The sequence below is a fragment of the Platichthys flesus genome, chromosome 13 (genome assembly GCF_949316205.1).
Source record: "Platichthys flesus chromosome 13, fPlaFle2.1, whole genome shotgun sequence".
Taxonomy (NCBI): Eukaryota; Metazoa; Chordata; class Actinopteri; order Pleuronectiformes; family Pleuronectidae; genus Platichthys; species Platichthys flesus.
Window position 1 is genome coordinate 7,726,530 of NC_084957.1, and position 25,115 is coordinate 7,751,644.

At 40.9% G+C, this 25,115-nt stretch overlaps 1 protein-coding gene across 3 annotated transcripts; it reads left to right on the forward strand.

The window, feature by feature from the left end:
• On the forward strand, positions 1 to 25,115 carry LOC133967070 (alsin-like). Of its 3 annotated transcripts, none has more exons than XM_062402279.1 (41): positions 1 to 167; positions 1,523 to 1,711; positions 2,115 to 2,275; positions 2,592 to 2,816; positions 3,051 to 3,241; positions 3,534 to 3,566; positions 3,660 to 3,860; positions 4,193 to 4,317; positions 4,457 to 4,674; positions 4,976 to 5,024; positions 5,456 to 5,637; positions 6,122 to 6,290; positions 6,796 to 6,892; positions 7,038 to 7,115; positions 7,261 to 7,488; positions 8,319 to 8,490; positions 8,837 to 9,032; positions 9,818 to 9,883; positions 10,126 to 10,285; positions 10,498 to 10,629; positions 11,054 to 11,182; positions 11,491 to 11,514; positions 12,969 to 13,039; positions 13,449 to 13,515; positions 13,662 to 13,840; positions 14,535 to 14,600; positions 14,912 to 15,010; positions 15,281 to 15,445; positions 15,982 to 16,093; positions 16,513 to 16,590; positions 16,836 to 16,972; positions 17,209 to 17,364; positions 17,451 to 17,565; positions 18,158 to 18,315; positions 20,349 to 20,441; positions 20,573 to 20,752; positions 20,896 to 20,941; positions 21,041 to 21,102; positions 21,454 to 21,603; positions 21,925 to 22,021; positions 22,166 to 25,115. In XM_062402279.1, the coding sequence occupies exons 2-41, from the start codon at positions 1,692 to 1,694 to the stop codon at positions 22,202 to 22,204; spliced, it is 4,926 nt and encodes a 1,641-aa protein (XP_062258263.1). In that variant the 5' UTR covers positions 1 to 167; positions 1,523 to 1,691; the 3' UTR covers positions 22,205 to 25,115. The 3 variants fall into 3 exon arrangements, with proteins under 3 accessions (XP_062258263.1, XP_062258264.1, XP_062258265.1); XM_062402280.1 differs by having other exon boundaries at positions 17,212 to 17,364; XM_062402281.1 differs by lacking the exon at positions 11,491 to 11,514.

Below are 25,115 nucleotides of genomic sequence, written 5' to 3' on the forward strand. Positions count from 1 at the left end.
CACAACTGTCACACTCAACTTCTGCTCTTTCTGCGCAGCCCTGATTTAACCACATCCAACATGTCATAGATCCGTGTTTCTCTGCAGGGACGCGCAGGTATCCCGGACTCGTTCGGCGCCGCTGCATCTCACACACGTCTTCTCCCAGAGATCGCACGGGCACGTCGGTAAGTTTAGTTTGCGTCAGTAGTTAGCGTTAGCATGGAGCTAGATGCTCGGTGGGTTAGCTTATTAGCTTTACCCCTAAAAATGCGGCGACGACACAGGACTTCTTTAGCAGGAGGTATAAAAGTGCCGTGAGGGAAACATGTCGACAACAACACTGACAGCTGGATATTCTGAAGTTATTTCGTTTCTGTCGATGGCCCCAACACGTCTGTTGTTTTCTAATCTGCCAGGTCGGTTCTGAAAGGCTTTATTTACTGTGCTCAAACACATCAATACTCGCAGCGTTGACACAATCTGTCAACGCACAGTCTGTGTGAACGGGGAAAAAACCCTGGAGTGATTGTGTTGAGAGCTCTGTGATCACGTGACGTGCTTTTCCCACATACACAGTAATAGATCAGTGTTATTACTGTTTGTATGGTCAAGCTCTTTACAAACGTGTGCACGTCGCCATTGCAAAACTCTCTGAGTTGTTGGGACTTGTCAGCAGTGCTGTGTACATATAATCAGTGCAAAGTTAAGATAAAAGGAAAACCCTCCTCTGTAGGCACATTAGAAACTAATGGTTTAGTGTTTGGAGATATAGCTGAAATTAATATTGTAAATGTGACAGTTCGAACTTGGACGTGGAAACATAAGGTTGAAGAATTAATCGTTTTGCACATACACAAGTTTCCTGAAGTTAACCACACACGTTTTCCACAAGGACTTGCAATGTAAGTCAGTCTTGGTTATTCTAATTCAGTTTGCACATTGTGTCCATTTTCAAACCTAATACAGTTTCTATAAACGCCCAACGTAACATGTTCAAATCATATCTCTAACTCTAGCGTTAGTATTTGTATCCCATGTGGTCCATTTAAAATCCTCCATGATGTTCCTTTAAGGATAAATAGGTCTGGGTTCTGAACACCGCAATGAAGATGGTCAGATTAGGTTTTAAGTCACACAGGAAGCTAAAAAGGGAACATTGAGTTAAGTTTTGGTTTACCAAAGTGAAGTGGAAGCAGGTTTTGCCTGGATGGCTGAATATCAATTTGATGATGATGATGCTTTGCAAAACAGTCTGAACTATTGTTAAAATATTTTTAGAATTTAAATCAGGATCAGGTTTATTCCCAAAGGGGTTTCAACATATAAGGAGTTTTCTTTGGTTTATGCAGCATGTCGTATAAGGTAAAAAAGACCAAGCTAATATACAATACAACGCAAACAATGCTGAAGAACATTACTCTCATCCTGACCCAGAGTAGAACCAACTTACATATTGAATTCCTGTCTTTATTGCACATGTCAGTCTTTATGTCAAGTTAATTAATAAAGTGAATACTTGCTCTTATGTCTTGTCAACTAGGCAAGCACCTGAGGCCACATGAACCACAGAGGCGTCAGTAGCAGGACAGAGGATTCACTCTTTCCCTCCAAACGGATGTGTTGTTCTCAGTGAAAAGAAAACGAAGAGCTTTGTTAGAAATGCCAGTAAAGATGTCATCAATGTCCAGTGGAATGGAGCATCTGAAGTGATGGAGAACAGAGAGGAGAGGTAAATATGACCCACATAGTCTGGTTCCTCTCCTGTTTATGTATACGATACATTATCAGGCTGCACTCAAATAAGATTTTGGCAATTTAAACTTCTCCAGTATACTAGTGTGTTGGTTCGGTAAGAGCATTGTTGCTGTTCAGTCATGTGTTAGTCTCCTCCCTCAACACATAACTTCCTGTCAGGGCCTGCAGATGTGAACATGCACTTACTGGTTGATCGACAAATTAAATGGAATTCAATTCAACTTTCCAAGAACTCATACCACAATCCGGCTCTGATTCACAGACAGTAACAGAAAGTGTGTGTGATTTAACTTAGAGGAAATCTAGCTGTTAACAGGAGAGTTTTTGCCCAGAATTATCTAATATTTGACTGATACATTTGTTGTGTTTTATTACAGGCCTGCATATGAGCAGGTCCTTACACCTCCAGAGCGAGGAATTCTCCACATCTGGCAGTCAGCGGGGCCGAGGCAGGAGCTCTCTCTAGGGAAAGTGCTGCTTTCCAGGCCTGTCCTGCAGGTCACCCTGGGAGAACACCATGGACTCCTGCTGACACAGGGTGAGTGAGTATTTGTGGGGAAGGGCAGCTGGGAAATTAAGAGCAGCACTTGAGGGCTCACATCATCATATTATGGATACAAATTCTCATATCTATATATCTCTCTCTATATATATATATATATATATATATATATATATATGGTTTTTCATGGTTCTCATCTTTACAACATGAGCCCCTTGAGATTTTGAATAATGTCTAGTACCGTCATCTAAAGTGGTGAATGTGAATTGCATGCTTAAAAAGGGGACAAATTATTTTGTAAATGTCATAACACGGTGACAATTAGATAAGTAATGTTGTTGTTATCCTCCAGGCGGTCAGGTGTATTCTTTCGGGGAGCTGCTATGGAGGGATCTGAGCATCCCGTTGTCTGCTCCGATGCTGGAGGAGTCCCTGCTGGGGAAGTCGGTGGTGCGTGTGGCAGCCGGCGGCTTCCACTGTGGAGCCCTGAGTGAGCAGGGCAGTGTGTACATGTGGGGGGAGAACACTGCAGGACAGTGTGGTCTGACTGAGAAGGGCACTGTCACAAACATCACAGGTTGGTAAACACATTCCCAACTAAAACCCGACCGATCCCAATATTGGGGAGAAAAAGATTTCCAATACTATATTGGCCTAAATATATAATTATATAGTATGAATGTGTGTCAGGGCAACATAGATAGATTAAACAAAGATCAAAAATAGGTTTCTATAGTTTTGGTGTAAATTCCCTTCAAGTTGCATTAACACACTGAATGTGTATGTGTGTGATTATCATGCCCTGTGGTAGTTTCAGAGCCATGCCTGGTCAGTGTCGTGGACAGTGAGGTCGTTCCTCCAGCGGTGGTTCGGGTCACAGATCTGGCCTGTGGGCGGGAGCACAGCCTGGCTCTGTCGTCCCAGAATGAGTTGTGGGCCTGGGGCAGTGGCTGCCAACTCGGCCTGGTCACAAACAACTTCCCTGTGTGGAGACCACAGAAGGTAAGTTTGTGTAATGTTATTGAATTTAAGGAGCGTAGTCAGATGTCAAAAAGTCAAAATAAAAAGCATTTACTAAACCCTATAATCCAAATTGAATAAATACTGTTTTATCTAGTTTATTCTATTTGTATTTACCATTTGTTTAACTGAGCATACACATAGTCAACTCTTCTAAAACTGAATGTACCGTTTGATGGGGACTTGATGTTTTTGTTGAGCTGTGTGCATGTGAGCATTTGAGAAAACCTTTTAACCCTGATTATCCAAATCTATATTATTATCTGTGTTCCAGGTGGAGCACTTGGCTGGCAGACATGTAATTCAGGTACTTGGTCTCTGTGATTTCTTCACTGATACATTTAAAATACAATAACTATGTTACACTTCCAGAAACACCAGCTCTGTCATATCCCTGCAGGTGGCTTGTGGTGCCTACCACAGCCTGGCCCTGGTTCGCAGTTTACTTCCTCAGAACAACAACACCCTGAGGGCCCCTGAGAAGAAGGAGCGGGGCCAGTCACCTCACAGCTCAGTGACCGAGAGGGAGGAATCGTTAACAGTTGATGATGCTCACTACTGTCCACTGGGGGTGGAGCTGTCTGAAGTTTTGATAGGGGAGGTAAAAATACTCGGAGAGGACGAAATCAAGCAAATCTTGTGATCAGTAAATACATTTAAAATGGATACGATAAAAATATTGTTGAAAATAGTGCAGAAAATCTCACTACAAATTAAATGTAGCCTCAACAAGAAGGAAGGAAACAATCACATCTTCTAGAGGCTGCAAAATAATTGGTGTTCTTGTGATCTGGTATAATGGGATCTTTGATGAGATTTTTCAGGTGCTATAACCCTACATCAAACTGCTTCTGTCTGCTCGTGTCTAGATGCTTTTAAAAGGTTCAGTTGTTAAAGCAGCGGTTGGTGCCCCTGTCTGCTTTGCATTCACAGACCACTCCCAGGAGAAGAGATCCCAGACGACGGCTCCATCCTGTGGGGAGGTCAGCTGGCAGCAGTCCTGGCTCTGGAGCTGGCTCATGCCCATATTCTGGAGATGGAAAATCCAGCACTACACCGTACAGAATTATATAACTTATGAGTCTCTCTCTTTCATCCCTCTATTTTTTTTGTTGTTACGTGGTTGCCCTTTGCTTTTAATATTTTCTCTTTCTGTTGTTTTTCCCTTTTTCGTCTCCCTGCATTACACAACTTCAGGAAGTTACCGGAGTTAGACGGACACGCTGATCATCTAACTCAGATTGACGGCCGCCCTGTGTCCCACCCTTTGCCTTGCTGGGGGGCCAATAAGAACTCAACTTTTCCTGATGAGAGGGAGCTCCAGAACATCCTGCAGAAACTCTCTGGTCACTCGTTAGAGACACATCCCATCACTGGGCCGGGAGATACTGACTCACTGAGCAGTCACACGTCAGGTTTGTTATGTATCTGTTTGGTTGAGGCTTTGTTCATTACTTTGTTCTGACATGAGATCATTTATTCGTTCATTTATCTCTTTATCCTCTTCTATTCTTATTCAGAAATCTGTTGCGTTGTTGATTCTTTCAAACAAGTTTCATTATTCATCTGTCACTCTTTGCTTGTGTGTTTGTCTCTTTTTTGCTCCATCTTGTGCACTTTCTAATTCTTCATTTATTCATTCTTTTGCTGTAATTGTTTGTTTTGTACCTAGGCATGTGTGACTTTGTCCCTGTGTCCCTCCACTTTTCTGTCCAGATGAAAGCTGTGTTTCTTCAACTCCTTCCACGGATCTTCTCATTTCCAGGTACAAAGACGAATCGCTAATAAAAAGTCCATCGTACCAAGTATGATTTTACTGACAGTAAAATGCAATGTTTGGTCAAGAATGTTGAAATACACTGTCAATCTTTATAGTTATTATTTTTTCAAGAAAATACATGGCAAAGGTGTCATTTGAGCAATTTAGATAAGTTTGAATTAAAGTATATACCATGTACATGACTTGAAGTTATAACTCAAAGCTACTAAAACAACAGGATCCTCATCTACCTTATTTTGATTCCGTGTCACTTCTCTTTTAAAATACTCTGTACACAATGAAAACTGTTCAAGTAAATGAGACGATGCTGGAATGTTAAGCCATTCTGATACACATCCTGAATATTTGTGCTGTGATTCCGATCTGATCCTGCTCTCACCTCTAGTGTATAATCAGCCTGATCTTCTCCCCGACAGTAACAGTGGAGCGTCTGGGCCGTACTCCTCCTCCCCTGTGTGTTTGGATGAAGTTCGGCTCTGTCTAGAGGCGGAGAAGAAGGGGCTGCAGGGGCAGAAGAGCTCCAGTCTTACAAATATACATCAGAAGGGGAAAACAGCAGGAAACAGGAGATGCTCCCTGCCTGGAACACCCACCCTTGGTAGGAATGGTAGGGTGTGAACAACTCGACTATAGGATTTGGAAATATGCTTATTCACTGACAAGTGTCAGAAAGGAAGGTTGATGCCCTCATATCTAAGTATGAAAAAGGAGAGTTAGATCAGCATAAAGAATGGAAGAAGCTGTTCACCAAGAAATATGTTACTCCATGTAAAAGATGCTATTTGAACAGAAAATTAAAATAATTAAATCTACTTAGAAGATGCTGGTAGGAGTATTTGCTTGAGCCGAGCTTAGCTAACTCCTAGCACTAGGTACATATTCCGTTCACAGATCGGCGAGAGGATCTTATCATCAGCAAGAAAGCAAACATGTATCCTCATTGAAGCTGCTGCAACTGAGTCAAACCTGATAAAAAAAAAAAAAAAAACACAACTTCAATGAACAGCAAAATCCAATAATCAGAAACTGTATTTTATCATCATATTGTATTTTATCACAGTATCATGTGTTTTTTCTTTTAGGGTCCCCACGGCGACGGCGGCCATGTCCCTGCAAGCCATCCTCTGCTGGTCGGACCCAGGCTCCAGCATCAGAGGATGCAGGAGACGGGTTGCCGTCTCTGGAGACAGAAGTGTGGAGCTGGGGCCGCGGGTCTGAAGGGCAACTGGGTCACGGGGATCAGCTTGCTAGGTCTGGACATGCAAACACACACGTTTAATATATCCTGGCTTTTAAAAATGTTCTCAGCCAGAGAAAACAAAACAAAACATAGAAGTGATATACACTGCTTGCATCAGTTTCTTCTGGTTCAGTGTGAGAAGCAAATTAAGTACTTAGGATAAATCACTTAATACAAGACAGCGGATACGATTTGACTATAAGTCCATTCAAATTTTGTAGTGAGAATAACAAAGTATTAGTCTGTATGTAATACATATGTGTAAGAAACTTTTATCTGATCTGAAAACTTCTGAAAAACAATTCTTAGGACAAAGAATAGTGTTTGTAAATGACTAATTTGTATTTTACTACATAAAACCTTTGTATTACTCCGATATTACTCACTATATAACCTTGGTTTTATGATATAATACTGAAATTAATGATGTAAAAAATATACTTTGACTTGCAAAGAAACAACAAAGAAATAATAGACTTTGTATTTATGTTTGTCTCTTTCTCTGCATGTATCTAGACTCCAGCCTCTTTGTATCAAGTCTTTGACAGGCGAGGAAGTGGTTAAAGTTGCTGCAGGATCCCATCATTCACTGGCTGTCAGTGCTCAGTGCACGGTAACAGACACACACTTCTTCTGTATGTTATGACTCTCATGGACATACCACAGTTTTCTAATTTTCAAAATTATAGCATCAAATTGGTCCTTGCAAACAGTGAAGCCCAAGAGCACACTCAGACAGACTATAATGTGTGTTGCAGGTGTATTCATGGGGCAGCAACATGTGTGGACAGCTGGGTCATGTCAACAGCCCTGTCACGGTTCCTCAGCAGGCGAAGGTACAGCAGTCTGTTAGCCGGTCCTGTTCTGTCAGTCATTCATACTTTCTGCCATATAATCTCTCACATGCTTATGACTGTAATTCTGTCATTTAGTAAAAGTCCTGATAGCCCACTATGTTTTGTTTCTGGCGGAACTCTGTAGCTGTCTGACGGTCTCCGGGTTTGGGACGTGTCAGCCGGTCAGAGCCACTCCCTGCTGCTGGCTGACGGAGATTGTGTCCAGCCGATCCTGTTGTACTGCGGCCAGCATCAAGAGTCTTTATCAGCTCAGAGTGAGAAGTCCCACCAGAGTCAAGGGTCATGCCAGAGGTCACCCAGCAGGGCGGAGATTTATTCGGTCAGACCCACCCTGCTTCCCTTGTGCATGGAGGTTTGTAGGTTAAACAAAACTGAACTATATTTTTGTGTTCGCTTTCAATGGTATAATTATAAAGCATTTAGCAATGATATGCACCACTCAGCTAATTTGCAGTGGCCATCCACACAAAACTCAGCAAGCATTCAATAACAGAAGATGGGTGTAACTGAACCACTGGGGTGTGTTCATTATTAATATACAGGTTGGAGTTGTTCACCATGTTTAAGGTACACAAAGATGGGCTCCTAAACAACAGATAATTGAGGTCATGGCAGGATAGTGTCATCAAACAAAAGACTCTCATTTACAGTTGCTATTATTTTTTCCTCTGCTGGTGGAAATAAATTGAACAAACGGTTAAAGCAGGAGAAATCCCAGAGCAGCAGAAAAATAAAGGAATTATCGACACAAGTCACATTACGAATTGGCCCTTTACACCCATTTGCATCTATACAGTGCTACTATATGCTGCACTTCTTCTATCACACACTGCTGGTACAGCTGTCAGGGACCATCAGGGTTCAGTATCTTTCCCAGGGACACTTTGGTATGTAGACTACAGGAGCCAGGGATCAACCCACGACCTTCGGGGTTAAAACAAGAAACAAGCCCAGGACAGTTTTTATTAATGACAAAAACAAAGACATGTGTCTTGCTAATGTTACTGCAATCTTAGAATGGGCAGAGATAGATGACCATCCCACATTCCTAACACTAATTATGTACACACAGAAGCCTCGCCTACCTTCTTCTGTCTGTAGGCTCAAGGTGATATTAAGAAAAACAGGATAATGCCGTCCATTTACTAATGACATTAGTTTCTTCTCTGTCTCTGTGTGTAGATGGGTTACATTAGCAGTGTGTCCTGTGGTGGGCAGAGCTGTGCGGTGTTGGCAGATCAGAATGTCATGGGCTTCATCTCAGCGATCCACGAGCTGGCCTCAAGAGAGAGACAGTTCTACTGCTGGTTGAGCAGCACCAGGAAGCTGCTCCTCACCCCGCTACGCAACAGAGGTGAGACAGACTTCTGTGTCTCCAACTCTGACCCCTTCTGGTGGGGGGTTTTGATAAGGGGAGTTGATGGGAGCCTGTAGCCAATCCCAGCTGACATCGGGTGCAAGGACGTAGATCAGAAGTCAATCACAGAGCTGACAAAAAAACAAAAACATTCCTGCCGACATTCACACGTACAGACAATTTAATCTAATCATCCATGAGGACAACATGCAAACACACAGAAGAGCCCCGGTGGTTCTGGGCTTTGAACTCAGCACCTTCTTGCTATGAGGCAGCCGGCAAAATAGAACAAATCATATGTGAAAAATGTGATAATAATGCATTATTTGTGTCTCCTCCACAGAGGGTGTGTGCCCGGCGTTAGGTGAGCCGTGCACTCATCTCTTCTTCTCTCTCTGTGAGAGTTTTGTTCGCCTGAGCATCCTGATCGGTCGACACGCCACGTCGCTCAGCTTCTTCCTGCATGATGTGCAGGGCGCCGATGTCAAGTCCCTTCCCCTGCTGACACATACTGATGACTTCCTAGACATTTATAAAGAGTAAGGTTCACCCTTTTTTGTCTCTGTCCAGCATTCAGTTTAATTTTATCCGCTTTTTTGCTTTGTTTATGTTCCCATTTCTGTTAAATCTAATGTCAGTCAAATTGTTAGCATCGTGCACCAACTGTTCTACTGTACATGGTCGGTATAATCAACAGTTGATTATTCTAACAAACAGAAAAATCAATCTACAATATACTTCATTATTACATTGGTCTTTGGGAGGCAAAAGTGGGTTTAAATTTGTTCTCAGTCTCTGTTTATCATCTTTTTCCCACTTTCCCTCTTATTTTTATATTGTTCCTCTCATTTACTTTGGGCTCATCCCACTTTATTTATTATACAATAACTGCCATTTTTTTGTAACCTAAATGAATCATCTCTCAGACAACACACAGCGATAGGAGGGCAAATACCAATGGTTTAAGTCCCCCTGTAATAACAGACACCACATACAATATCTGCACTGACTGCACTCCAGGCTTGGGCATTCAAGTCAGTTCTTCTTGCCTGCACAGTTGGCAAACTTTTCACAGTTCAAACCAGGAAGGTGACTTGCCGAGCAAATAAAGTTAAACATCAAAAAGTTTCTGTTGACACTAGATAGTGCAAGAAGGGAAGGACTGTAAAAAGGTTGTAAAATAAATAAATAAAAGGTTCTATCTTTGATGTGAGCTCAAGAGAAGAAGTTGGTTTCACCAAGGTCATCCATTTGGCATTCTTCCACTTTTTCTAGTGTTTGACTTCAAATGAAAATCCCTGATAAAAGCTCTCTATCTCCTCAGGTATTGTTTTGCACTTGGAAACTTCCACGTGATGGGGGGATTCCAGTCACTCCATAAACTCTCACTGTAAGCTCCTTTATTCTTTATGTTCAGTTCTGCACACTTCAGACAAACAGACTCTGCAGTCTCTCTGCGAGAGCCACCGCAGAAAGTCACAGCAACTCTCAATTTGTTCTCATAAAAAGATTTTGATGATAAATAAAGTAAATGGATTAGCTTCCATTAACTAAAACAAAACATATATTTATTCAATAGATAAATATACTGCAGATAACTGAGTCTTCAGATAATCCTTTTTCTCTGTCCAGTGAGGTTTTAGGTTCTCAGCAGAGCCTGCTCGCCCAGCTGTGTGTTCCAGATCAGTCTGTCAGTGGTGATGCTGATCTGGTTTCGTTGCTGTACTGGCCTCTGCAGCATCTCCGCCAATACAGCCGTGTTCTGCTCAAACTGGGATCCTGTTACGATGTGGTGAGGATGAACCTCTCTCCTCTTGCTGTTCGCTTTTTCTCTGAGTCACTCTTTTGAGCTTCCTGTTCCCATCTCTTACATTTTCTTCTTTTTATTCCTCTCTGTATTTCCCATGATTGAGTAACTGTGGATATATTGTCAGTTATTACCGTCACTGTAAGAGGCCTACACCACAACTCTATGTGTTCTGACTTTTTCTCCCCCCCCCCTAGTTAACTGAGGAGTATCAATCCCTCAATCAGGGCTGCAGTCACTATGAGTCCCTGTCTTTGTCCCTGCTGAGGAGGAAGAAAGAAGCTGAAACCACATTTCTCTTCTGGAAGAGCCACTCTGGAAAAAATACAGTGAGCACAACACTCAAGTTTTTTTATTACAACCTACAATGTCTCTTCTTTACGCTACGGGTTTGATGAGAAACCCATCAGAGATTTTACGTTTGTGAAAAGACCTGCCAAAGACCCTTTTCACAACATGGGGATAAGGATGTTTCTGTTCACAATTTGATTTAAAAAAAGGAGGCGTCTTTCATAGAAAACGTGTACAGGGCTTTTTTGGAGAAATGTAATTGAAAGTTCACCGAACTGGTAGAATCATAGCTCAATAGCTAATCAATCAAAAAGGTATGCAATTTAACCCTGATATTTATTATGAAATCTAGGGATTTATTGTTGCCAACAAGTGTTTTTCCGAAGTAGAAAACATTTAGCAGTTTCACTTTGACTTGGCCGGACTTTCTTACGGAGCTGTGGATGCATGTTTGTTTTTCAGGAGGTTCTGCGTCTCCCGCACCGTCGCGTCGTGTGTGAAAGCAGCAACAGATCACTCACTCTGCAGAAGGCCGGGCGCTTCTCTAACCACTGGTTCATACTTTTCAACGACGCCTTGGTGCACACACAGGTACACACTTACACTAACACTTGCAAACGCTCATGCAAACCCACATGCAAACACAGATAGTTTGCCCAACAAAAGTTACGTAAATATGATTAGCCACCATTGCCAGTAGTTTAATCTTTCTGTGCAACTTTTCAAATGATTTAAACTTGTAAGCAGTAAAAAACAACTGCTTAAACATCATAGAAAATCCACAGGCTCTTTGTCAGCCTTGCTCAGATCAGACAAAGCTTTATGTGCGGCCTCCTTGTGCTTCTTATCATCTACGTACCATCTTTTAAATGTTCACATTGTGTCTTTCGTTCACTCAGAATGCCATTCCCTCTCAAAACTTTGTAAGTATTTCTGACACCAGTTTATTCAACTTCACCTCCCACCCACCAACCAGTAGCCACCCTGAGCTTTGTGCTGCAGCAGCATACTGTAGCTGGGCCGGCCTCTGTTCACTTCTCACACTCTTGCAAGGGTAACGTGGTTTTAGCGAGCGAATATATGAATATTAACACAGAACATTGTGTAATGTTAAAGGGGCTCTTTGCCCAAACTCCATTAAAGTTTTACAACTTCCAGATGGTTTCAGTTTGATTCGCAGAAATCTGCAGATACTTGTTAAACACTCAGATAATGTGACACAAAGCTAAAAACTAGTTTAGTATAACAGCCCTTCTACCTTCATGAAGGGTACAAGGTGTCTAATATGTAATCTGATCATTAAACAAAATTAGTATTAATGTTTGACTTAATTGAATATTGTGGATGTTGTGATCCTTAGCATTACAAATGACCTGTGTTAAAATGTATTTGTGTTATGCATGATATTTTGTTCTGATGGCTGATTCTGTCTAAACTTTAGCTGCTGCAAAACAAACTGCACTGTGTGTGTATTTGACTTTAGCTGCGTTTGTAACATTAACATTAGTCAATTTGTGGTGAAAGGAATGCAACTTACTGCTGCACTCCAGCTTTCAAGAGCATGTCATCCGAGACACATCTGCAGCTTTGAACAGGATGCGTCTTGATTGTGTACAGTTTGCTACTGAGCCCTTGTGTGTTTGGTGTGGGGTGGTGTGTTATAAACTGCAGGTAGTGGTGACACCTTCCCTGCTTCTCTCTCCTGTTTGTAGTTTGGGTTTATGTGTTGTAGATTTCTGATACATTTTAGATATTTAAGCGCATTTTTCCTACTTAGTTTATTAGGTAAACTTTATTAAGCTCTGTTTTTGCGCATTACCAATAAACTATTTTACCTATTATGGTTGCACATCATCACACGTTTGGGACTTTTTAGGTTTCCTACCTTCCGGTCATTCTTTTCAGGTTAAATCAGCTTGAACAGACTTCAAATTCACTTTAGCTATTCGGAAAATTGAATGTATACTGTGAGAAATAATAATAATTTTTAAATGGCTAGGTTTTGTCTCGACCACAAAAGTGGTGTGGAGACATTAATAATAAACCACGAAGGTCATGTTCCATTGAGAGAATTACTGACACATCTTTTGCAGATTCAGGAAGTGGTACACAGTGACAGCTCATTAATCTCATTTAAGTTCCCTCACATGCATATACTGTATAGTCAAACTGAGAATGGAAGGTTTTGTGGTACTTCCTTTATCAACTTACAGTGAGCCGCAGATGCACACTCATGAAATTTCTGAAGATGCCAATTTTGAAATCGCAGAGAGTTTGATATCCGGAGTGTGGGAGTTTTCAGATCCACACACACAAAGATTAAGCCGTACTCTCCTTCTGTCTGTCTGTCTGTCTGTCTGTCTGTCCCTCCCTGCAGTTCTCCACACATCACGTCTACCCCCTGACCTGTCTGTGGGTGAAACCAGTTACTGAAGACACCAGAGGACTGTAAGTTTGCAGTTCCTCAAAATCCAAATTATGAATGTTAAACCTCACATAACTGATGCACATAAATACATAATGTAATGTTATAGCCCCAGATTTGTTTGACTATGCCACAACAACGTTTAGGCCTGAATAGATTTTCTTTTAAAACCTTGATTTTGAGTGATTTTGAGTTTACTGAAGCTTTGAGTTTACTGAAGGTAACTCAGGTCATGAAGCAGCAAATATCTCCTCAGAGATGTGAAGATATAAACCTGCCGGAAACAAATTATCAAAACATATTTGACTTTCATAACTTTCATTTTGCTGTCTATTTTAATGAATTGCACTTCACTCTCAGATCTTTCTCATAAAAACATTGTTGAGTGTATATGTTGAAGTTAATCTTTGTCCTTGTCTTGTGTGTCTTCAGCTATGCCATAAAAATAACATGTCCAGAAGAGAGTTTCACCCTGGTTGCCTCAACACCACAGGAAAAGGTACATTTATGTCATATCATACAAACATATTCTCCTGGCAAACATTCATGCCAGGAGTTTGTGAATGTAGAAAGAACTCCAGATTACAAAAGAAAACATTGATATATATATATATATATATAACTCACATTTTGTCCCCTCTGCAGAACAAGTGGCTACGATCTCTAAACCAGGCGGTAGATCAGGTGCTGGGTGGTGGAGGTCAGGGCTCATCGCCTGGGGTGACAGCAATATCGCGTACAGCCACCTACACGTTCACTGGAGAAGGACGTTTTAAAGACGCCTATTACACCGGGGGCTGGCTGGCTGGACGAGTTCATGGCAGGTTAGGGAGGACGTTTGTTCAGTGCCTCCCACAGGATGGGAATTTTGTTGTGGTGGGAGGCATGTTTCGTGACTAATGAGGCTGTTTAGAGGGGGAGAATGCAACCAAGGTTATAGCTATAGTTAACAGATGTCCCCTACAGGCCTCACATGCAGGCTATTGGTGGATGCTGCAAATAGTCAAGCTACTAATGACAACTCAGCGCACAGAACTCAGACAGGTGTACGGCCAAGAAGGAGTTTGTCTGAAATGAGGCGTTATGCTGAAACTGAGTGATTTATCTACCTGGACAGGACGCCCAAGTAGCCTTGGGATATTGTTTGTCTGTCAGTGTGTGTCCTTGCATGAGCCCATTCAGTTTCCGTCTCTAGAGCTTACATGTTATGTAATGCTTTGTTCCCAGCTCATATCTACATTGCACCACACAATGATAACAGACATATGAATTCATTAAAACATGCAGAACCAGTGGTGTAACACAATGTCTTTATATCAGAGATTGGGAATTAATGAGCTATCAGTGTATCTGCACGGACTGAGTTTAGAGTACAGCACATTTGATTAATTAAGACTTTGTCAATAATAAAGAGTCAAGTTGAATCTTTCTGATAGAAACTAATTAAATTACCACAGAAGGTAATACTGGCTGTGTACATAGTGTATGCAAATGGTGAGATACAGTTTTTTCTTCCAGAGGAACCATGAAGTGGCCAGATGGACAAACTTACTCTGGGAACTTTAAGAACGGACTGGAGGATGGGTCAGTACATTAACATGTTGTCATACAAAGGAGCTGCTTAAAATGCTGTTCATTTTCAACATGACTCATATCTCGAGCCTTAGGGAGATATGTGAACGGAACATCAAATATGTATGAACTTGTAGAAATAAATAATTTCAACATGATACAGAAATAATGTTGGGTAGGCAACTTCAATATCAATTCAAACATTTAGTTAGCAGATTCACTAAAACCAGATTTTTGCTATTTACAAATACAATTGTCTGATTAACTGGTAGAGTTTAAACTATTGCTGCAACATTCCTGTATACTTTGTATTTCTCTTGTAGCTATGGGGAAAGTGTAATGCCTAACAAAGTGCTGAATAAGCCAGACTGCTACCAAGGACAATGGAGAGATGGCAAGATCCATGGTTTCGGCAAGTACAAGTCAGTGCACTGTTTTCTGTTGACGTTTTTCTAAGTGTAGCATATGACAACTGAGCTGCAGTGTACTTCTCATCCTGTTTAATGTTTGTCATCAGCAGTAATTTGGGTCCAAGCAAGTCACCAGAATTGGGGCTGGGGCTGCTACATCACCTCTTTATGTTATTTTCAATCAGTGACCTGTGTGAGAAATGACAGAATCCTGGCAGGCATGGTGTATTTTTCTAGACATGACCACAGGGCTGCATTCATGCCCCTGTGTGTTCTGCCCAGGTATGCCAGCGGCGAGGTGTACGAGGGCTGTTTCTATGAAGGGCAGCGGCAGGGTTACGGCATGCTGAGCTCGGGGAAACAGGCCAGGACCTCCTCCAGCGTTTTCATCGGACAGTGGGTCCAGGACAGGAAGACAGGATATGGAGTCCACGATGACATCACCAGGTATGATTAATTCCTTTGCTGCAAACCAGAAGAAAGCTTTTCAGCATTTACAAGTTGGAAATTCATATTTACGGTTGTTGTCACATCCTTCCCCCCCCCCATGAAACACACACATGATGTTTCCTCTAAGGTTCTCTTCAAGGACCCTTAAAAACCCTGGAGAGTAACCTGTATTCTTATTTTCCTGTAAATAATAATAATAATAAATAATTTTTGGGTTGAGCCTCCAGTGACATTGTTGTTTAATGTTTAGAATATCAGCTCTTAAAGGGAAAAAACAATTTCAGAACATTCTGTCTTGAAAAATGTATTTGTGGGCTGATGAATAATTACTTGATTTCATTTTTATGATCAATATAGAAGTACTTGTCAGCCCAAAATATTTCAGTGGGAAGTGAAAAAAAATTCTGCAAATAGGCAGTTTTCCAAATAGTAATTTGTCATTCTGACTCTAGTGAAAAGTGTGCAGTGAATTAATTTAAATTTCATTTGGCACACTGCTGTCATTAGTGACTGGTCTGATGTGTTTTTCCCAGAGGTGAGAAGTATATGGGTATGTGGCTGGACGACCAGAGAAATGGCCAGGCTGTAGTCGTCACCCAGTACGGTGTGTACTATGAAGGGACCTTCAGAGAGAACAAGATGATTGTAAGTTTAAGAGGCTCTTTACACATGTCCGAGTTCTGTGTTGTTTCTCTACATGTGTTAGTGTGTTAGTGTGTTAGTGTGTTAGTGTGTGTGTGTGTGTGTGTGTGTGTGTGTGTGTGTGTGTGTGTGTGTGTGTGTGTGTGTGTGTGTGTGTGTGTGTGTGTGTGTGTGTGTGTGTGTGTGTGTGTGTGTGTGTGTGTGTGTGTGTGTGTGTGTGTTGTTCCTGCAGCCACCTTGCTTCTATTCAATTGTTCTCAAATAAGCAATTTTGGGGCATTTTAGTTAACAAATGTGAAATTATGAAGTAATATTAGTTCAAAAAATTTAAATTAAACAAATGTAATCTATGGACACAATCCTAATGATTGCATATTTTTTTTATGACTGCATAAACTTTGACTCATAGTATTTTTGATCAGGGTCCAGGGTTGTTGGTGTCAGATGACGACACAGCTTTCCATGGGGAATTTGCTGATGACTGGACTGTCAATGGGAAGGTAGAGATAATATCTGTCTTCTTCATCTATGTGTTCCGGCTTTATGTCCGTCATTCTCTCTCAAAACTTGAGTGTTTCAGTCAAATTACCTTTACAACTTGTTTTAAGGATCCATGAAGATAAGTAACTTGTTGTTTTTTTTATCTCTCAGTACTTAAATCCTTACCTATGTAGAAGATGACAGTTGTTAGTGAAGTTATTACAGAGGGCTACACACAACGTCTCCTCCTTTTGTTCTTCCTCAGGGGGTTTTGTCTCTGGCTAACGGTGACTGTCTGGAGGGACTGTTCAGTGGAGAGTGGAGCACAGGCCTGAAGGTGGTCGGAACTTACACCAAACCAGCTGCTGATGAACCTGACAATAAAGAGAGAAACAGCCTGTTGTGAGTATTAAATTGAATCTTCTTGAAACAGCCATTAACCTGTATCCTGAACTGATTTCAGCCTAGTGCACCTCTGTTGAACAGCCACGTCTGACCTCTGCAGACTGTTGTGTGCTTTTCTGTGTTTGTGAGGATTAAAGGGAGACTGTTGGATGTTATCAAAAATATAACACGATATTATACTTTCAGTGTGAAACAAATGTTTAAAATGTGTGTAACTCTGTGTGCATGTGCAGCAGGCTGGGTCAGTATCTGGTGCCTTCAACTCAGAGGTGGCGCGGTGTATTTACTGAGTGCTGGAGTCGACTTGGCTGCACTGCAGCTGGAAGAGGAGAGAGGACTACAGCCTGGGAGAACATCGCTGTCACAATAACAACTGCACAACGACACAGGTAAATATATGAACACACGCTGAAGCAAATATAAGTTCATACTCACATAAATTAATATGTATCTGTGCGTATTTTTGTGTCTGTAGTCCGAACCTCAGTAGGTCTCAGAGTAAAGCATTGGAGAGTTTGGAGTTTATTCCTCAGCAAGGAGAAGCTGTCACCACTGCAAACTTTGACAACATACGAAGATATCTCATCAAGGTACAAGTGAACTTTCTGCATCCCTGTCTTTTTAATGATCGGTACATTGAACAATTGTAAAATAGAAACGTATCAACGCTCAGACCATTTACAATGTTGTTTAACATTAGCTACAATAAAGTAATAATGTTCCTTGATATATGTATATATATATATATATATATATATATATATATAGGTTTTTTTCCTAAAATCTAAGACAGGCTTAAGAAATGTCTCTAGTCTTTGGGTTAGTCATTTCTTTTTCATCTCCTCAAACTGACCTGTAACTGTTAAAACTTTGTATGAACAAGACATCAGTGGAATGCCGCATTGCTGATGAATGAGACATTATGAGTATGTTGTTAACTGTTGTAACAGCTGGTGTACAGTGAGGATTATGGCTTGGGTTGATAAACAGCTGCAGATCATGATGATTTACAGTCACTGGAAACACTTAATTGCAGGATTTTTAGAAGTTAGAAGTTGAAACGACATGCTGATGAAAACTGCAATCTGGAGTTTTTTGTCACTGATACATCACTTGACATTTAATTAATGATATTGACATAGAAAATATAGTTATCATTGTCTGTGTGTGGTTGTATGTCAGGCATGTGAGACCCCCATCCACCCTCTGGGCTGGCTGGTTGAGACGCTGATAACAGTCTACAGGATGACTTATGTTGGAGTGGGATCCAACCGCAGGCTGCTGAGACAGGCTGTCCAGGAGGTCCAGGCTTACCTCACCCATTTCTTCAGCCTTGTCAGGTACAGTCAGCTCCTGAGGTCTCTCCCTTGTTTGCCTCTCAGGCCAACTCATTTGGCTCAGGTATGGAAAGAGGGCTGTCCTCTTCTCACCAGCTCTTGCTGGGATATGTTTGTAGTGGGAGGCAAAGACGAGAAAGAGTCACTGCACCGACTCAAGGTTCAGACAAAAACAGAGCACACACACACGGTTCGAATTATAATGATTTATTAAACAATTTACATGAACAACTCAGGGTCATGTGAAAAATGTGTGCAATCACGATGTTGCTGAAACCCTAATAAAGCAAACCAAACAGAGAGTGAGAAAAGGCCAGTTTTACAGGATTTACCAGGTCAGATGAATCTCCTCTTACTGGTGACCTCATCTCTTCTTGGATTCTTCCTGGAAAAGGGAGAATAAACAAGACCAAAGTTTCTCTCCCTTCTGACAATTTACTCATCCCCCTGTCCTTGCTCCCCCGTGTCCTGGAAACCGGTCGACCAGTAGCAATACCACATGTTTTTCCACAAAATAGAACATATTACGCATGTAGAATAAAAATCACAAGAAGTCTTGGATTATTTATTCCCTTATACTCCGGAAGGTGTTTCTCTACTTTTCTTTTTCAATTCCGAGTTTGGCTCATTCAGATGGAAAATATGGCCACACTCACTACCCTGTCCGTGCTCTCACTCTGAATGACCAGTCTTCAGCCGGGGAGACATACACTGCTGAAACAAAGATGAGAGCTAGAAGTTAGCCTGTGAGTCGGAGAGGTCCGATGGGAGGGGGTCGGATGTACTGGTTGCATTTTTTTGTATAGCCTGGTCTTGCAAGCTTTTCCAGGACGACCAACCCTAGCTATGAGTCAGCCTGATATCAACCTGAGCCTGATAAGGAAATGAGATCTACTGTCCTTTTGTTCTTTCACAAAGTAATTGCGCTAAGGTTTTTTTTTTCAGCATAATAACAGCTGTTTTATTGCTCCCTTACATCTTTTCCGTTCAGTTATTTATTTGTCAATATTCTCTTGCACCCTGGTGCTGCATGTATCTATAAGTGTTGCAGCAGTCAACCGATACCAGCTGTTTTTCTTTTTGTTGCTTACTTTTAAACATTTGACAGCTGACATGCTGAGCATCATGGGAAGTTGCCGTCTCTTCAAAATGACAGCAGAGGGAGCACGGACGTCCTGTCTGGTGTACACACTTCCTCCACTCCCAGTGCTCTTCCTCACATCTCTTCTCTCTCACATCACCTGCTGGGAGGAACTAAGATGTGAGGAAGTGACATGAGTTGGGGAATTGAGGACCCATCCATTATCTATACCGCTTATCCTTTGAGGGTCACAGGGGGGGAGCTGACATTGGGCGAGAGGCGAGGTACAGGACAGGTTGCTATTCCATCACAGGGCTGACGTACGTGAGACAAACAACCGTTCACTGTGGGAGGGAGCCTGAGGACCTGGATGAAAACATACCTCTTCTTGCTGTTGTGTTAGTGAAATTAGAAAACTACCTAAATAAACCAAGCCAAGCAGCAGGGAGGTAGAATGAAGTGTAAATTGTTATCGCTGCCCCATTTTCTTTTGTTTAAATACATAAAACAATGATAACCTCTCCATTTACAGTATGTTAGAAAAGGTCTTTTCTCAGGAATCTATTGTACTTCTGTCCATCGCCCCCCCCCCCCCCCCCCCACACACACACACACACACACACACATGGGACTCTGTGAGGTTTATATGTTTTTTCCTCTGATTGGTCGTTTTTCCTCACTCTTGAAGTGGGTAAGGGCAGAAATTGTCAAATTTGCCCTATGAGGAAAATATGAGGCTATACGAATACAATCCAATTGATTGATTGATACTGTGGAAACAATGACCTCATGAGTAACTGTGCGCTACCGTTTGACTATATTGATTTGATCAGTATTGTGAGGATTGATGAAAGGATGAAATCCAAAATAAATTTAATTGTCTTATACAATTTATCTTACATACTGTAGCTCAGCATTAGAAATACACTTTACAAACATATGTCTTTGTCTGCAGGTTTCTTTTTCCTGGGTTACCTGATGATGGCTGCATCATACCTGAACCCCCTGCCTCTCCATCCAAAAGCAGGCACAACTCTACCACAGAAGGGTGAGTGTAAACACACATGCATACAGTCTATGCCACATTTCCTAGTCAGCTCATCCATCTCTGTTATACAGGCTGTATCTGTTAAACCTCCATCTGTCTTTCCCTCCTCTACCTGCACCTTTGTTCTCCAGCGTTGTGGTGGTGAGCTGCTCGTCTCTGCTCCTCCCGTTGCTGCTCCCTCGACTCTACCCTCCTCTCTTTACCCTGTATTCCCTGCAGGAGGAGCCGGAAGAGGCCCAGTACTGGGAACGCATCATCCGACTCAACAAGCAGCCCGACCAGTCCCTGCTCAGCTTCCTGGGAGTGCAGGAGTATGTACATGCCAAACACACACACACACATACAGACAATTACATGTAGTGTGTCCTTTCATTGAAGAATAGCACTTTACTGAGTTTGCTAAATGTATTTGTCTTACTTTCTGGAGTATTCATATTTTTGTTCCGTCTTGTAGGAAGTTCTGGCCAGTGTGGATGTCAATTCTAGGAGAGAAAAAGCAGGTCAGATTCCAACTGTCTGCTCTCCTCTAATAGATGAACCCAACCTACAGTTAGAATGTATTTTTTTTCTTAAAAACTTTTTCTCTGCTTCTGTCTCAGATTGTGTCCAGCAGTAAAGATGCCTGCTTTGTTTCCGCTGTAGAGACACTCCAACAAATCAGGTACATCCCATGTCTTAATATTGTGTGATGATCAGTGTGTGTTTAAGATCACAGCTCACACCAAACTTAACACAACAGAGGTTATTTGTGCTTTCAGGAGAAAGTTGCTAGGTTACATTTAAATTCATTCTTGAGATTAGAAGAATGGAAATTCACGACGGGACAGAGACTGTTGGGACACTATTCTTCCAAACGTCCCATTTTATAACTCATCATCAGCACATGCGAAAGTGTCCTTTGAACTAATGTGACAGATTATTCCAACAGTAATCATACAGCATTGAAATCGTTTAAAGTTCCTGTGTTAGTATGTAACCAACTAATTAAATATTTGTCTTCATGCACATGCAGCACCACTTTCACTCCTTCAGATAAACTCCTGGTCATCCAGAAAACGTTTGAGGAGTTGACCCAGGAAGTGAAACCTATGCTGGATGGTAATTTCCTGTGGTGCATGGATGACTTGCTCCCCCTCTTCCTCTACGTGGTCCTCAGAGCGAGGTGTGTCATGTCCCACACAAACCCACTCACACACCTTGCTAGTAGATGAAGACGTTGCATATTGTCTATTCTGCAGTTGGTTTCTTATTTACTTAAAATACTACGAACACTTCTCGGACCACCAATAAGGTGGAACTGTTACTGTAATGTCTTCACTGCTGGTCCTTTTATTCTTGGAATGGAAAGTGTTCTGTTAAAAAGCTCAAAACTAGATTCATCCCAGTGAGGTTGTTTTGCGCAGTATCTGCAAAATATAATGTTAAGTTACAGTGACACATTGTGTGACTGTTGCTAAAACATATTGTCTGCTCCGTTCTCCAGGATCAGGAATTTAGGAGCTGAGGTCAGTCTGATAGAAGATCTGATGGATACCAATGTTCAGCATGGAGAGATGGGTCTTATGTTCACAACACTTAAGGTGACAACACACACGCACACACATATATTTGAACTCCATCACATTTTTTCCACTAAGTATTTTTGAAATGGTTTATGTAGTTAAACCAACCTCTTACACGTTGTCTGAAGTATTTTTAAACATGTCCACTTGTCTCTGCTGCAGGCCTGCTACATCCAGCTCCAACATGAGTCCACTTTGTAGGAGCAGGTAGGAGGATGCCCCACAGTCCAACCAGACCTAGAAACCGCAGTGCTGACTCAGTGCTGCGTTCACAAGAGCTTCCAGAACAAATCAGTAAAACCAGCGGGGTTCACTGGTGGCCACTAGGAGGCTGCAATGAGGCTGCACAGACAGAGCAGAGGGAGGAGACAGTGTTACACCTTTACCTTATATCAACACACAGGAAATGATGTCTGACACTTCAGTCACTGTTAATCAATTTACGTTGTGTTCTTTCTCTGCTATTGAAGACAGTGTACATAGGAAAGTAAAGCATCGCCCTCTTGTGGACATGTTAGAAACCTACATTATTGTCTCGATAACATAGCTGTAAGTGGCTACTGTGGATCTATAGCAACATTTTTTTCTAATAGACCAGCTGAGCTTATAATATTTTTTTTTCATTTACAATATTTTCCAAAAGTATAATTTGTTAGACTAGACTGGAATTAGCCTGTGAGATGTTGTATGTCTAATTTGTCCTGTAAATTTGTCACGTTTCCAGGCAAAGGGAACTAAATCATTTAGTCTGAAACATGACCACATTTTAAAGGGAAAATCACAGGTTAATAATAATAATTTAATTATGATTCTAATGGCTCAGCATTAATGATAGCAGATTAACTGTGCATTTACCACAGTAAAAACACTGTTGGGCTGGCCCAAATTTAATTAAGTTACAGGTACCTATTTAAACTGTGTGTAGTGGTTTATTGAGTGCGGCAACTACTGTATTACAAAAAATTGTATTTGAGAAATGACAAAAGCTTTTTATACTGTCGGCTGGTCAGCGTCTTTTGAAACTGAAAGTATTTGTCTTGCACTTCACTATGTTTTTAGCATTTTATATGGTGGCGTGAAGTGCTGCATCTTGATTGCTTTGCACTGATATCAGAGCATCCACATGAGACACAGAGGGATTAAAATATATCAGAGTTCGACTCACCTCCGGGGCAGAGATCAAACCTTAGGCTCACCAGTCGGCAGTTGCGGCAGCTGAAATACAAACTGGACGAAAAGTTTGTCTTTTCTAATTTAATGAACTTGGGCTTACTTATTTTCTCTGTGTGAAAAAACAGAGAAAATTGCCTTTGGCACTACATGACTCAGTTGTGCTTTTATAGATTTGTCCGCATAACTCAAATAAAATCACTTTGTCCGAAAGCTCTGAGTAATAGTAAGGGGAAAAAAACCTTGTAACATTAAGTTTATTATATGCTAGTAACTTGCATATAGATCAAAGATCCCTCTTTTGTAACCTCGCCTCTCGCTTCCTTGAGAGTGGTGTGTACTGTTGGGATATATCTTTTCAGTGCAGGAGAGGTAGTTCACACTAAACAGACTGCCAGTTTTCTGGGACTGTTTAAATTATTTGTCGTCATTTATTTTTTTCTTGCTCTACACATCTGATCTGTGTGTGAAGGAGTTCAGATATTCATCACCAATATACAACTGACCGGTAGGACAGTAACAAGTCACTACAGCGAAATGATCTGTACTTGACTTAATATTAGGGCAGTGTGTGCGTGCGTGTGATTGAGCGACAAACAAATCTGACAAGGATCAATTTTAGTGTTGCACTGACAGCATTGTTCGATTGAACAGTGTAAAAAAAATTATCAGCTACTGCACATGTCTTCCATGAACGTCTATCACTGTGTGTTTTAATGCAGATCCAGAATTACCTATTTTTATATTTCCTACCTTATAATCTCACTTACAAATGATTTCAATAACGTACATTGTTCCTCTGAATCCATCTGTATATATGTGTGAAGTCCCAGATCGTCACAACATCAAGTTGGACTGTAAATCAGAATGAAAATAATTATTTTGGGCATTTATTGTTAGAATGTGATTTTAATATATTAAAAATAATTTATAGCAAAGAAAGAATTTATTTCCTGCTAAATTTCACTCAACCTCCCCTGCAGTTTCAGGTCTCAACCTGTAATGTAACATATTGTTAAAGATAAAGGCCCAGTGTCATAAAACAGAAGCTACATTCCATGTACAGCATGTCCTGCCATCATGTTATTGACCGTTGATGACCTGAGTCTGTTGTATTGATGTCAGGAATAAAACAACTGTAAAACACTCAGGTTGAATGCAGCAAGAAACATTATGCCAAAATAACTAGCAAGCAGCTGCTGGGTTTAAAATAAAATAATCTTCTAATTTCTAATTTTCCAATTTCTATCATTTCACTTGAAAAGTGTTCATACTTTATTCCTACACACATCTTTTGCGGAATGTAACATGTATGTTGCAGCACAGTAGGTTCAATGTTTTTGTTATTGCTATTTAAATCCCTGGTTTGTTATATATCTAATGTAGATGTAGCATCAAAGGAGGAATGATGAGAGTGCCTGGATGAGGACTCAGTCCTCCGTTAATATCAGGTTAAAGAACATCCAATGTATTACAAGTATCAAAATACAAATGAGTATATTTCAGGACTGAATAATCTGCCTTCACAGGTCTGAAATATGGTAATTCATCATACTGAGTATTTCTCATTTTCATTTTTATTGATAACATCATGGTCTTATATGAAGCTGCAGTTTGAGCAGGAAATGTTTCACAGTGAATTGTGGCTAAAAACAAATCAAACCAATCAAAAATAAAATCAAAAATGATTACAACTGATGTGGTGCATGAATTGTGATACATTTTCCAAAACATGATACGGCCCTGGATTTCTTGGAGGTTTCTTGAAGGCTGTAAACTGAATTAATGATTAGTTTTTCTAATTTCATTTATTTTTGTGATGATCGGGGTACCTGACTGTAGAACATTGATTGTTTTTTGATGGAAAAATGAACTATAATAGGAAATTAGTAAATGTCTTTACTCAAAAAAGAACAATAAAATTGGGTTCATTCTGAAAAAA

Bases quoted from the DNA above. Each gene is read 5' to 3' on its own strand.
- LOC133967070 (XM_062402279.1), top strand. From the start codon at position 1,692: ATGGAGAACAGAGAGGAGAG. The intron at 10,630-11,053 runs GTGAGCACAACA...TTTGTTTTTCAG, and splicing joins GCCACTCTGGAAAAAATACA to GAGGTTCTGCGTCTCCCGCA. The intron at 11,183-11,490 runs GTACACACTTAC...TCGTTCACTCAG, and splicing joins ACGCCTTGGTGCACACACAG to AATGCCATTCCCTCTCAAAA.